The 14,823-nt window shown below is 39.5% G+C and overlaps 1 protein-coding gene across 1 annotated transcript in view; it reads right to left on the minus strand.

The window, feature by feature from the left end:
- The window catches only part of CTSO (cathepsin O), a 30,075-nt gene extending 16,325 nt beyond the window's left edge, over window positions 1-13,750 (minus strand). Inside the window, exons 1-3 of the mRNA XM_015139410.2 lie at window positions 13,572-13,750; window positions 2,750-2,858; window positions 1,902-2,041 (exon numbers count right to left, since the gene is read on the minus strand). Of these exons, the coding sequence (XP_014994896.2) occupies window positions 1,902-2,041; window positions 2,750-2,858; window positions 13,572-13,706 (384 nt within the window). The 5' untranslated portion in view covers window positions 13,707-13,750. The remainder of the gene's footprint in view (window positions 1-1,901; window positions 2,042-2,749; window positions 2,859-13,571) is intronic.
- Between the last annotated feature and the right edge of the window lie 1,073 nt (window positions 13,751-14,823).

The following is a 14,823-nucleotide window of genomic DNA, read 5'->3' on the forward strand; positions in this document are numbered from 1 at the left end:
GAAGGATCCACAGAGAAGGCAGAGGAGAGTAGATTTGAGATTGGATGAACCTGACATAACCAGAGGGCCATGTGTGGCAGAGTTAGATCAAAAAAAAAAAAAAGGAATGACAATTGGATATCTTTGCAGAGTTACATTTTGAGCAACTTTATGGCTTTAAGTGCTCTTTTAAAGGTTATATCTCTCGTGCCGATGGCATAGTAAAAACACTCACTATACAGTAGGGTCTCCAAACTTCAACAAAGGTTAACATAGGGTGGCTCACGCCTGTAATCCCAGCACTTTGGGAGGCAGATCAGGAGGTCAGGAGTTCAAGACGAGCCTGACCAACATGGTGAAACCCCGTTTCTACTAAAAATACAAAAATTAGCTGGGCATGGTGGGGCGCACCTGTAATCCCAGCTACTCAGGAGGCTGAGGCAGGACAATCGCGTGAACCTGGGAGGTGGAGGTTGCAGTGAGCCGAGATCACACCACTGCGCTCCAGCCTGGGTGACAGAGCGAGACTCTATCTCAAAAAAACAAAAAAAGAAAAAGAAAAAAGGTGAATACAAGCTGCTGACACCACCCCTATAGCCAGTTTTAGTCAAGCCACAAGGGCAGTTCCTGCTTAAAAAAAAAAAAAGAGTCTCTCGAATATTCCTTTAATTAAAGATCCCTAATTAAAAGTTCCCTCTTTAATACACTGTGGACCATTTTTGAAAGGATTCTATTTATGTCTAATTCACATGTTATTACAAATCCAGTAATAAAGCAAATGATTCGGTGGTAAAACTTAATGTACAAAAATGAAGATAGAATCTGAGAAGCAAAAATCATTCTAACTAGACATTGACTGAGAAACTGCTGGGACAGAAACACTTTCCATACGAGGGAAGGCTGAATGATCTGTTGAGGTTTCCACTGCAGACAAATTGAGACTATCCACCTCTCGTTACGGGTTTGACTTTCCCTAGTTGACAGGTATTCCCTATGCCAACAGTGAGGGGTGCAGACAGGTAGGGGATGTCAGCAAAGCATGCACGCACCCCTCAAACATCTGCCAGCTAGGTGGGTTCACTACGCATTATAGGTCATTCCCACCCACAACTGCTCTTACCACTTTCCTTCCTATTTCAAAGGCACCTCCTTCCACCACTTCAGAATAACTCACAAGCTGCAGCCCTTCCAACTCCCATGTCCTCAGCAAACTTTGAGTCTTTTTTCAAGGTCAATTGCTATATTCATTACAGTATTTATGTATTTCTTAATCAGTAAGCATGTTTAAACTGTGCTACGTGTCTATTAGCTTTCTGTCTTTTAAAAAATAGGTCATTGATTACTGCTCAATTCCGCATAGGTGGTGATTTTCTGGAATATATGTGTCACGTTATGGCTGAACTGACTACTGACTATACTTTTATAAAGACCCACGGATTCAAAGGCATATGATCCTGTGAAGATGGGGGCAGGTTTTCTGATAGAGCTTGCAAGATGAGGCTTGAGAACCCAGGAGATTCAGTCACACTGTTGGTAAATTTATCCATTTTCATTTTACTTTTTCACTTTTTTTTTCTTGAACCATTTAAGCCTTTAATGCTCATGTTTACCTTCTCCAGTCTTCCACCTGCTATTGTAAAGAAAGCTTGGTATCTGTGATACAGCTACTGGGAAGTATCCCTGAGTTACTGTGTTGGTGGCAATAACAATTAGTAAGAGGACACAGCTTCAGGAATAAAAGTCAGGGCTTTAACATTTGCCTCTCATTCCTCTAGAGATTCTCCTTTCATTGTCATTTTGGATGACTTAAATGTGATTTTCCTGGAGAAATGATGGGTTCCATTACAAGTTTGATTAAATTTGACATCAAAGCTGCCTTTCAATGCTTAGATGATTAGAAAAGAAGAGGGACTTAAACTTACCGTCTGCTGGTTTCTCACTTGTGTCACAACATGCTTGTCCCGCCAGTCAAATCTTAATGGCCAAGACACATTGCGGATGGACCTATGTACTTCTGCTGAGTATCTGGGAAACTTGGAAGGTTTGCTTCTTAAATAAATGGCTGAGCAGAAACATAAAATGAAAAGACAACCAATATTATATTACAATGCATCATATTATATGTAATATATATTTGTTATATATAAAGACAACCAATATTACATTACATTACAGAGAGACAACCAATATTATATTAAAAGACAACCAATATTATATTCTATTATATCCTTGGGATTCTTTGGGAGGAACTTTTAAAGAAGAAACAGTAGCCTTCTAGTAGACCTGCTATTTTAGATTTTTCCTTTGTGCTTTTCTATAATATAGAATGCATTCATTAAAAACTACAAAAGAGAATTCCTACAATAAGGCTGGAGTTGACACATAAAATGACTTGTTTGATAAAGCCAGGTCAATAATAAAAATAAGTATAATTGACATCATTTTTTTCTATCATAACCCATGGAACCATGTGTGCCCTGAACAGAAATAGCACTAGAAAACTGCAGAAGTGATTAGACAATTACCCTTAAGAGCCACATGGAAATGTGCATAATTATAATATTCATTTCTTAAGCAGTAATTAGAAGACAGTGGCCATGAATTTATTTTCTTATGTGAGCACATGGTACATGCCTGACACTTAGTAGGTAAATAGTTAATAAATGTTAACTATTACTCAATTTATTAGATTTACAATTAAATATTTATCAAAAGTTAAGCAAGCAAATTAAAATCAGGGAATCACTCAAATAGTACCATCGCACCATACCTTTAAACTCTTCAGGAAACAAATAGGAAAACTGATTTATTCCATAGAAGGCGGTGGAGTTTTCACCGGGAGATAAAGAATTCAAGTATCTATGTCTATTAAGGCTTTCCTAGAAGAAAAACAAAAACTATTTCATATCTACTATGTCAGTTTTCCAACGTAAATTGTGTATAACTAACTTGGAGATATTTTTCCATTATAAAGTTAAAGGTTGATTTCCTTCAGACTACAATGTAAAGTTGTATAAGATATCCATAGGAAATTCATAAACATTTTCTATTAGAATTATTATCTAATTTCAGGCATTTTTTGAGGCTGAGAAAAGTGTATTTTATTCATTTATAATTCCCCATCACCAGGCTTGTTGTAAGCATTCCATATACAGCTATTAAAGTATTGACATAGTGGGAAAAAAGAAATAGACTGCAAATAAACACTGGACACTAGAAGCAAATTGTCACCTATAGACATTCACTCATGTGGTTAAACAATTATGAATATGGAATATGTCCTCTTCACCTTTGTGTTTCCCAGAACTAAGTAATGAAGCATGAAAAACAGACTGAGCAAATAAATTAATAAATCAATCTGATTTTATTAAAGCTTTATAGATATCTCTATCTCATGTAGGGCACAACGGCTCTGTGACAGATGCAATTCTGGAAATATTTGAAGACAGCCTGGTTTCTCTATCTGGAGGGGAAATGTGACCATTATTTACTGATGTCTGAACTTTGAATTTTGTGATAATTTATCTTAAGCTTATCTTTTATATAAACATGCTTCAGTTTCGTAATACTAACCAATTACGTAGAATAAATAAAATTTCAGGGGGCTATCAATTTGGTACCTTTTCAACCCTAGTGCTTCTAAGTATTTGTCTATGTACTTCTGTGTTTATTGTATGTCTGTCTCAAAAACCTCTAAGCAAAATGATGACTCCTTATATGCCTTATTCCTTACAGTGATACCCTCACATAGCACATGCCTGGCACTCAATAAATCCTTGATAAGTATTTGTTGGTGAATAAGTAGATAAGTGACATTTTCCATATCATGCCCTTAACAACTTTAAGCTGTTTTTTTTTAAGTAAATTATTTCTGGAACTTGTCATAATCTTATTTTTTTTTTCCTTCTGTGCATACCTAGGAAGATTGCTAATCAACAAATTAATAAAGTTTTTGAGGTACTTAAAAATAATCTTGACAAAGCAAGGCTTTCAATATAACCTGGATATATAAACGTAAAAATAGAACTAAAATACAAAGTAATTCTGTATATGGCAAATGACAAATGTAAGCCAGAAATTATTAACTGCTAAGGAATGCAGAGGATTCATTCAATCAGTAAGTACCGCCTGGCCATCTTTGTGAGCTGGAGTAGTCAGGAAGGCACTGAGAATGCAGGATGTTAAGAATGCACAGGAGAGAATGTGGCAGCCATGAGAATGCCTCTCAGCCTTCTTTCTATAGGGAGTTTAGTTGCTGCTAGTTGAATCTCCATGATCCCACCAAGGGAAGCCACAGTTCTTATGGGCTGCACCTAGCTCATGACTGAATGCTAAGGCTTGCTATTTGGGGGACTAATGGGACTCCCCTGAAAGCTGGTTTTTGATTAATGACTCCCTGATGACCTTGCCAAACCAAACTTTCCTTGGACTATGAGACAGCATGGAACTCTTCCCCAACCTTCTTTCCCTTTTTCCTTCACTCAGGGTTAGAATTACATTGCAATCAGATAGCTCTACCTGGACCTCTCCCTATTCGTTCACAGGAATTGCTCCTGTGATTGATTTAAAAAAAAGAAAAAAGAAAAAAAGGCTGGGCGCGGTGGCTCACGCCTGTAATCCCAGCACTCTGGGAGGCCGAGGTGGGTGGATTACCTGAGGTCAGGAGTTTGAGACCAGCCTCACCAACATGGTGAAAGCCTGTCTCTACTAAAAATACAAAAATTAGCTGGGCGTGGTGGTTCATGCCTGTAATCCCAGCTACTCAGGGGGCTGAGGCAGGAAAATCATTTGAAGCCAGGAGGCGGAGGTTGCAGTGAGCTGAGATCACACCACCGCACTCCAACCTGGATGACAGAGCAAGTCTCCAACTCAAAAAAAAAAAAAAAAAAAAAAAAAAGAATGAGAAGACATGAATAACCAATTTACCAATATTAGAAATGAAAGAAGAGCCATGATTACAGATGCTTCAGGCATTAGAAGAATAATATTTTGACAACTTTATGACAATAACTTGGCAAACTGTACAATATGGACAAACTTTTTGAAAGGCACAGATTGCCAAAGATGAAAGGAGAAACAGAAAATTTGAGCAGCCTTTTATCAGCTAAAGGCATTAAATTTGTAAGTGAAAACACTCACAAAGAAAACTTCAGGCCCAGATGGTTTTTTGGTGAACTTTATACAATGAAGAAAGAAGTAATACCAATATTATCCTTTGAGAAAGTCAAGAAGAAGGGAACAAGCTGCAACTTAAATAAGAACAGTGTTACCCTGATTCTAACAGAAAAATATATCTAAATAAAATAGAACTACATACCAGTATCCCTCATAAATATGCTGTAGATGCAAAATCCTTCATAGCAAACCAAATCTAGCAATATATGTAAACGACAATACATTGTGACCAAGTGAAGTTTATTCAGAAATGCTAGGTTGGTTTAAAATTTCAAAATCAATCATCAGTATGGTACATCATATTAGCAGAACCAAAAAGGAATACACCACACACACACACATGCATGCACATGAGGTACAGGCTGGTACACCCTTTGGAGATCCTTAAAATTACACAGATTGTTTAATTAAGAAAATCTAATTCTAGGAATGCATTTTAGACTCTTGATTGTAGGCAATGCTATACGTGTTCGTTCTACACATGTGTCTGCGAGGTGAGGCAGTAGTTGAGCCATATACTCTATTTAGTTGGAGAGCTAATGCAAGTTTATCTTACTAGATCATTTGTGACATCTACGAGTAAAACAATATATTGCCACTCAAGTTGGCAAATGCCAGATGAAACAAACTTATATATCGTTGTCAGGGAATTCCCCTGTACTTCTCTTAATTTTTGTGTTGCCTTATGAGGGTCATTTCACCATCCAAAGTTTAGTTGTTCTGGTTGTGAAGTAGTTATAATAACACTAATTTAATAATGAAATAAACTAATACATTATTTATTTATTTTATATATTTATATCCCTATTTTTCAATGATGATTCCAGTAACAGTTACTTGGTTTTGGTCTTGTGCCATGTGTTTGAAAAGCCAAATATCTCCACATATATTTTCTATTTGTTATCACTTGATATACTGTCCTTTGATTTATGTCAGCAGCACCAGTATCTGCAGGACTTCTGAAAATGTTGCTGTCTTCCACTTGTTCAACCAGGAGACAACTTCTAAAATAATTCCATTTGCCATTCCGGTGTAATGACTCCTGTCTTTTGACAGCTCTCCATAGCCCATGTCAGGGCTACTCAATCTTTATACGAATTGTGGACTTCTTGCCAAGAGCAAAATACTCTAAACCACTAAATGCTCTGCTTCCTCTTCTCCCTACCACTAATCCCTACCCACTTGTTTTGATTTTGCAAAACCATTAATAACATTAAAAGTACTTTCCTGGCGGCTTCTGAACACAGCATAATAATAATAATAATAATTATTATTGTTGTTGTTATTATTTTGAGATGGAGTCTGGCTCTGTAGCGCAGGCTGGAGTGCAGTGGCGCGATCTCCGCTCACTGCAAGCTCCGCCTCCCGGGTTAACGCCATTCTCCTGCCTCAGCCTCCTGAGTAGCTGGGACTACAGGCGCCTGCCACCACGCCCGGCTAATTTTCTTGTATTTTTTTTTTTTTTTGGTAGAGATGGAGTTTCACCGTGTTACACAGGATGGTCTCAATCTCCTGACCTCGTGATCTGCCTGCCTCAGCCTCCCAAAGTGCTAGGATTACAGGCATAAGTCACCACGCCCGGCCTCTTTTTAATTTTGCAACAATTTGAAATGTCTTACCATTGCTGTGCAACTTTTGGCTATATACTCAACCTCTCTGAGCTTTATTTCAATCAACAAATGGAGTAATACTGATCTGGCAGAATGTAAGGATTAAATAAAATAATAATTGCAAAACACATATTACAGACTGGCAAAATAAATGCTCAGTTAAAATACTCTCATCCTCTATCTTCCTTTTCTTTTAAACAGAGTATTTGGATTATAGAAATGGCGCTCAAAGACCATACTTTCAGATTCACTTGGAGCAAGTATTTCTCATGGCATTAGAAATGAGGATCAATATTATCTATTGAAAGCAATCTGTTGCTTTCATGGTAAAATAATACTATCAGTATATCCAAGAATATTTATTCTCATTTATTTATTCTTTTATTTGCTATACACTTAGCAAGCTGACTAACCTGGGTTTCGCATCATTTAAAATTTAAAAAGCCCTATATTTTATTTCTTGAATGATCAATTCTCTTTTTTTTTTTTTTTTTTTTTTGAGACGGAGTCTTGCTCTGTCGCCCAGGCTGGAGTGCAGTGGCCAGATCTCAGCTCACTGCAAGCTCCGCCTCCCGGGTTCACGCCATTCTCCTGCCTCAGCCTCCCGAGTAGCTGGGACTATAGGCGCCCGCCACCTCGCCCGGCTAGTTTTTTGTATTTTTTAGTAGAGACGGGGTTTCACCAGGTTAGCCAGGATGGTCTCGATCTCCTAACCTCGTGATCCGCCCGTCTCAGCCTCCCAAAGTGCTGGGATTACAGGCTTGAGCCACCACGCCCGGCGAATTATCAATTCTCTTAAGTGACTTTTCCGGTCTCTCTTGATTCTAGCTATTAAAGATTTCATAGAAGCATCACATACTGAGAGTTTGTATGAGGCCCTTGCTGTTCATTACATCCAACATCCTCCGGTAGGTAAAGGATCAGTGAGCAGATGTTCTCAACAGAGGATATGACAGTGAGCACATTTAGAGTAGCCGTCTCTAAAGTCATATAGAATATTAAAGACCTGAACCTTCACTTCATTTATGAGAGGAAAAACGTAAAGTTTTGATGAATACATAGGAAACATCTCATTGATGCTTTTGAAAAGTGCAGATGTTTAAAAATTAGATCTTACATGAGAAAAATTAGAGCTGGTAAGTCAGAACAGTCTTTGAACAGATTTGGTGAAAAATAACTACCTTCACCTTTTTGTTGTTATTGTTGTTGTTAAATGTGTTTAATTGAATGAGTTACAAAGGGAGATACCAGATTCCCGAACAGAAGGTAACTCAGAACCTAAGAGCTTGAGGGAATTATCCTGATTATAAAACCAGGAAAAACGTGTCCCTTGGGCATTGGTAGACCTTGTGCTACTAAATCTCTATTTATTACAGGTAGAACCTCTCAACTTTATACCTAGGACCCTGTCCCTGTAAGACTCTGTCCCTAAAGCTATCCTTATTATGACTTCTAGCAGCCATCCTTCTAAGAGGTAGAATCTCTTAAAGCTGCCTTTGTGTGTGTGTGTGTGCACGTGCACTGGAGGTGATCACATATTTGAACTGTGATTTAAATGTAATATGTTTCTAAGCAGTGTCTTCCATATTCTAATTTCCTGCCTGTTAACCTAGGTAGGATGCTTCATAACTACACTAAAGGAGGTTGATAAGAACTGCAGAGTAGTCAGTCATGAAGCATCCCAGCAAGGCCAAACAACAGAGGATGGGTTCAGTCTGATCATAAAACAGAATAACTATTGACAAGAGACTTGAACCAGTCTCATGAGGAGGTGAGGCTGCAGTTTTAAAATTCCTCGGAAACCAACATTTTTCTTACAGGATCAGAAAGTCCTTCCAGCAATCTCAGGCATATTGGCCCTCTTACCTTTCCAGCTGTGGGTAACCACAGTCTTAGACAATGCTCGGGTTAGGGTAAGTTAAGAGGAAAATGGTCATGTTCAAAATGATCTAAGAGCAGAAACCCATGGAGGGTGGCTTGAGGGGTTCTCAGACATTTCCTTAATCTACTTCCCTGGGGGGAAAAGTCTGTGAAATCTTTCTCACAGACTGCCACTAAGTAAGAATAAATGGAATCATGTATTTTCTTCTTGCATGTACTCAACTGTTTCTAAAGGACTAAGCAAATCCTTTATGAGCAAACTGTTTTCATTTCTCTACAAAGAAAGCTCTTGGCCACTGAATGCACTAAATACAAAAGGTTGAAAGGATTGTTAAATTGAATGCAAGTATTCATTCCAAGTGTTTTATATGAATTAACTTAGTCCTGTATAAAGGTAATTGCTAACATTACCCGCTCTTCACATATGAAAAAATCTGAGAAACAGATACATGATTTGCCTAAGGTCACACAACTAGTATTTGGTGGAGGGGTATAGTTATTTGGCCTGCAAGAAATCCACCGAAGGGACATAAACTTTAAGGGACTTCATGTCTGTTTTATCAGCTGAAAAGGCAGTGAACATCTATTATTTTTTCCCCATTGATATCTAGGTTTCCTTCCACTAATCATGATGATTTATTTGCCCTTATCAACATATGCAATGATGTGTGTATTCCCTTACAGTGAATCCCATGTATCCATGGGATGAGTTTTATATTGAAATTATCAGAGATGCCTAAGGTACTTCGGAAGATCACTTTATCTTCGGCACTTTAAACTCACTGTTTGTCTTGCATTCCATTACTCAAGATTTAACAACTTTCATTTGCAGATTTTGAAGTTTCATAGGATAAATCATAAATTGTACACATAGATTTAAAATGTTCTCCTTGGGAGTGCTTTAGTTTCTGGAAATTGCAGTAAATCTGAGGATGAGCAAAAAGGTAAAATATTTGTATACAATATTAAAGCATTGCTGAGAATTTCTTGGAAGACTTAGGAGTTGTAAACTTTAGATCAGTGATTCTAACTGAGGATAATTTTGTCCCTCATTTGTCATACTGGGGATTGTTACACTGGTGGGATGCCACTGGCATCTGGTGCATAGAGCCCATGCATGCTGCTATTCACCCTACAATGAAGAGGAAGGCCCCCCACACCAAATCACTATCCATTCTCAAATGTCAATAGTGCCACTGTTGAGAAGCCCTGGATTAGAACAATAAAAGCTTTTTAAAGGATACATTTTTATAAATCACTTTTGAAAAGTTTCTTAGACAAAGTATTTTCTATACAGTGTACTGAACTCTGTATAAACATAATGCAGATATATATTTACTATGTATGATAAGAACTGTGTAGTCAGTATTTGTGTAAGCATGCACACAAAAAGATTGAATTAAAAATACATTCTTTTGTGAACTACTTGGGAGAATCTATTTCTCTAGTGTATAAGTGTTTATATTCTTCTTTCTATTTACAGGAAAATGGATAATACAATGTTTAAACATAATGATAGTCATTTTTTGTGTACATTTCTTAGAGCATAGCACATGTCTTATTCTCCACTGTACCCCTCAGAAAACCCAGACCAGTTCTTTAGACACAATAGAAATTAAATAAAGTATTGGATGAATGTTTGGGAAGATGAATGGACGAATGAATGAATGAATTATAATCTATGATTTTAAGTTTATGTTTCCATTTAGCCAATGTATACTTTAAGTGAAAATTGTCAGAAAAAGTCTGCAGAACAACATTATCTAACATCAAATTCATGTTTTTATCTTTATATAAGGTAGAACATGGGTCTCAAACCCCTTGGCCATGGACCAGTACTGGTCTGTGGCCTGTTAAGGACCGAGCTGCACAACAGGTGGTGAGGGGCCTGCGAGCGAGCATTACCACCTGAGCTCCACCTTCTGTCAGATCAGCAGCAGCATTAGATTATCATAGGAGCACAAACCCTACTGGGAACGGTGCATGTGAGGGATCTAGTTTGCTCCATCCTTATGTGAATCTATGCTTGATGATCTGGGGTGGAACAGCTTCATCCTGAAATCATCCGCATCCTTCTCACCCCACCCCCACACCCCAGTCCGTGGAAAAACTGTCTTCCATGAAACCAATCCCTGGTGCCAAAAAGTTTGGGGACCACTGAGGTAGAAAATAGGTTTTAAAGTTTTCTTGGATAAAGCCTATTTGGAGGACCTAATTCCAGATTTCAAGGGACTGATTATGGCAAGCACATATAAGTGGCTCATTAGTTAGGATCACTTGTTATAAAGATGCTACGGCCATCTATTTACACATAAATAAACATTCCTAAATGTATAATCTCATAATAATATAACCTGTGTCATTATGGCAACTGGTCTTAAGGTGAAGCTTCTGAAATTTTATGTAAAATCACATGTGCTTTGGTATAGATACTATTCTAAAGTGACAGTATCAAACTTTTATTGGATCCAATATTGGGTCTTCGCCTCCCAAAGGATAAGAATGCCAAATGATCTGTGGTAAAATAATGAGTATCAGTAAATATGAGGGCAAACCTAGGTTTTGGCACAAAGGAAAGTAGTAGGCTGAATCCAACAGTTAAGAGCTTCCTGAGCACTAGAAGTTTCTAAAGTAGTGAAAGCGCAGAGACAAGGGGTGTCATCCAAAGTCAGGTATCTTGTGAGGCATCCCATAATAAACCATAGAGGAGTCTAGGTTTCACTGAACAGAATATAATATTCTGTGGGAAAGTCATGGACTAACTTAACTTTCATGTAAGGTGCATCCCCAGGAAACTTACAAAACTATCTAAGGCTAAGATTAAAACAAATTAAAAACCTTCACCATTCTCTAAACCCATGATCATGAAAGACGTTACTAATTAATCAAGGACTTTCTTGAACCAGATCTTCAGCTGCAAAACCCTGTGTCATCAATTCACCAATGAATTCACTTGATTTCAACAAGAAGTTTCATGGTTACCAAGGAGGCAGGGCCTTTTCCACGTTTCCCTGTGTCCAGCTCTCTATCCCAAGTCCAAACAGCAATCCCCAGCTAACTAATCTAACTCATGTCTGATGATCCGAGATGAAAGAGTTTCATCCCAAAACCATCCATCCCCCTACTTCCCTCCTCCACCCCCACCGTCCATGGAAATACTGTCTTCTGTGAAATCGGTCCCTCGTGCCAAAAAGATTGGGGACCGCTAAGGTAGAAAATCGGTTTTAAAGCATTCTTGAATAAAGTCCAACTAAGCACCAAGAGATGTTCAGTTTCCAGCAACTGTGCTTTGAAGCCTCACTGTTCTCCTTTCTGCGTACCCCTCTCATGAAGAAAATTCCTACAGGCAGCAATTGCTTTGAAAACGTTTTCGGTATTTCTTAACCCAAGGTTTTTAAAATGTACTAAGTGTCTTCATAATTCCATCCTCCTCCACTTCCAACTTTCCATCTTTCAACCTGGATCTTTGTATTTCTCCTGAGAAAAGTTACATTTTCTAGACGTTCATCCGGGTATAGCCTCTTTACAGGACCAGTATGAGTCACTACATAAACTATATACATATATATTTACAAATTATCTAAAATCTAAACAACCGTTAAAATATATTTATAAGTCTAGCCCTTTGAGCTTTGTCCTGAAATACTAATTTTTTAGGAGCCTGACAGTGTGTTTATTTATGTAGCCAATGAATATGTTATCAATAAAGGTGAGACTGACTTTTCCCCTAATGGGTTTGATTTACCAGGAAAACGAACCTAAGTTCAGAATAAGGGTAGAATACAGGCCAGAATTTTGTTCTTGAAAGAGTAAGAGGACTTCCGGTTTTGAAAACCAGAACTGAACTCAAGAATAATAAAGTGGAGATAACAGTACACATCTCGGTTTGGACGAAACGTAAGAGTGGACAGAATCAGGGAAGGCTGGCCTTCCTAAACATTGGGGCTTTCCGGGGGTTGGGGGGGGGGCGGTGGGAATGAGCTTAGCTATGAAATCCTGTGAGAAATTCCAACAAACACCAGGAAAAAAGATACACTCTCTTGAGCAATATTACTGAACTCAGACTTACGTTTGATTCAGAATGAATGTTCTTTTCTAATAAATTAAATCATGATAATGGCATCTTTCACGAATTTAAAAACGTGTTAAATGGTATCAGATATCTAGAACATAGTGAGGCAAGCACGAAAGCGGCATCTCTTGCAGTCTCCTTGCTTTCAGGAAAATCATTATTTGTGCTCAGCTAACCGGTCCCTTCCAGAGATTTCATGCTAGACTCAAATCTAAGCATTTATTATAAAAGGATTTTCATAATAATAAGAAAAGGAAATTAAATGTTTCTCTTTTCTCCAACTCAGTCTCCAACAAGGCAGGAAGAACTTTTAAGGTGGTGCGTTAGTTTAAGGAGAATCATTAACCATCCGGATTCTTTAACCAGGCTAAAGGCAGGCTCTTTGTCTCTAACTTCCGATCACTAGCGCCCTCCTCGGGAAGAAAAAAACGACAGGTTCCTTCCACCAACAGGCTGCTCCCTGTTTCTGGTTCTCATAAATGAGAAATAGAGGAGCTTTGGAAGCCAGTGGCAACGATCGAGGGGATTGCTAAAAGGGGGTGCTTCTTCCCACCAAGAACACTTTGGACGTATCTATTTATTCATTTGGATGCGTCCCAAAAATTCATAGCGGCAAATCTTTTCTGGAAAATCAAATCGTTTGGTGAGCAAAGGCATGGGGGAGCGACACCATGGCACAAGGGGAGGGGAGAGAGAAGCTGGCTTTTGCACCCGCAGCTCAGTGCCCCAGACGCATCGCAGAGCCACGGGTGCCCACTAGCAGGGTCCCCTCTCGGGGGCCCTCTTCCGCAGCCCAGACCCGGGACAGGAAGTGGGGGAGCAGAGACAGACCCGGGGAGGCGCGCGCTCGGTACCCGGAAGGCGGCGGCCTCATGCTCGCGGCTCCGCTGCCAGGTCGGGGTGAAGGGGGCGTGGGAGTCCGCATCGCAGCCGCCCCGGCACAGAAGCCACAGCAGCCACAGCAGCCACAGCAGCGTCCGGAGCTCCATTAAGGCGCCCGGCTCCTCCGCGGCCTGCGCGGCCTGTTTTCTCTTTCGGTTCCTCGGCTCCTCCCATCCTGGGCTCGAGGGGCGGAAGGAACCCGGTGGAGTGCATGGTGCTGAGATTGACCCTTTTTTAGGTCCCCGGTGCACTGTGACTGAAAATCTGGTTAGCTGGAGGCTATGGACCTCCTCATTGAGGCTAGTTTTTTGTTTTTGTTTTTGGAAGAATCAGGCACTTGACTATGTGCTTTCAAGGTTTTACCTCCGTACATTAGAAAAAAAAGAAGCCCGAGAGTCATTCTTTGTGTGTGCGTGTTGAGATCAGGGCTCACTGCAGCCTCGACCTCCCAGGTTCAAGTGATCCTCCTGCCTCAGCCTCCAGAGTAGCTGGGACTACAGGCGCATGCCACCACGCCAGGCTGTTTTTGTATTTTTAGTAGAGATAGGATCTTGCCGTATTGCCCGGGCCGGTCTGGAACTCCTGGCCTCTAGTGATCCGCCCGCCTTGGCCTCCCAAAGCGCTGGGATCACAAGTGTGAGCCACCTGGCCTGCCCTGTGAGCCCCCGGGACGTGCCTTGTTCCTTCTTGCCACAATCCCTAAGTTCAAGACCTGGTTCTGAAGTGACGAGGGCCAATACATAGTCATCCATTCAGCAGATGTTTATAAATACGTAACAAAATTGTACAGTTGTGAAAAGCCTACACAATTTTTGGATCTATTGTGGCAGTTTCAAAACTCTTGGAGTCTGTTTCTCCATTTACAAAGGAAGATAGAGCCAGGTACATAATTTGCAGGGCCCCGTGTAAACTGAAAATGAAGTTCACTTGTTTATAAATTGTTAAGGATTTCAAGACGGTAGCAGCAGAGCATTAACCCAAGCCATGATCCTTCTAAGCACCCACTTCTGAACAGGTCACACACTCATGAACCTGACTCTACTGAGCCTTTCTGTTATAATCTATTCTGAACAAGGCTTCCATGTCTCTGAAATTCATATCATTACCCTTGTGGATTTTTAGAACTAACATCAGATTTATGTCTTTAGTTTTTACCTAGGTGCAGTGAGTTACAATATTCTCTGATGCAAAATCGGTAATAAAAATAAAAATAAAATAAAAATA

The sequence above is a fragment of the Macaca mulatta genome, chromosome 5 (genome assembly GCF_049350105.2).
Source record: "Macaca mulatta isolate MMU2019108-1 chromosome 5, T2T-MMU8v2.0, whole genome shotgun sequence".
Lineage (NCBI taxonomy): Eukaryota > Metazoa > Chordata > Mammalia > Primates > Cercopithecidae > Macaca > Macaca mulatta.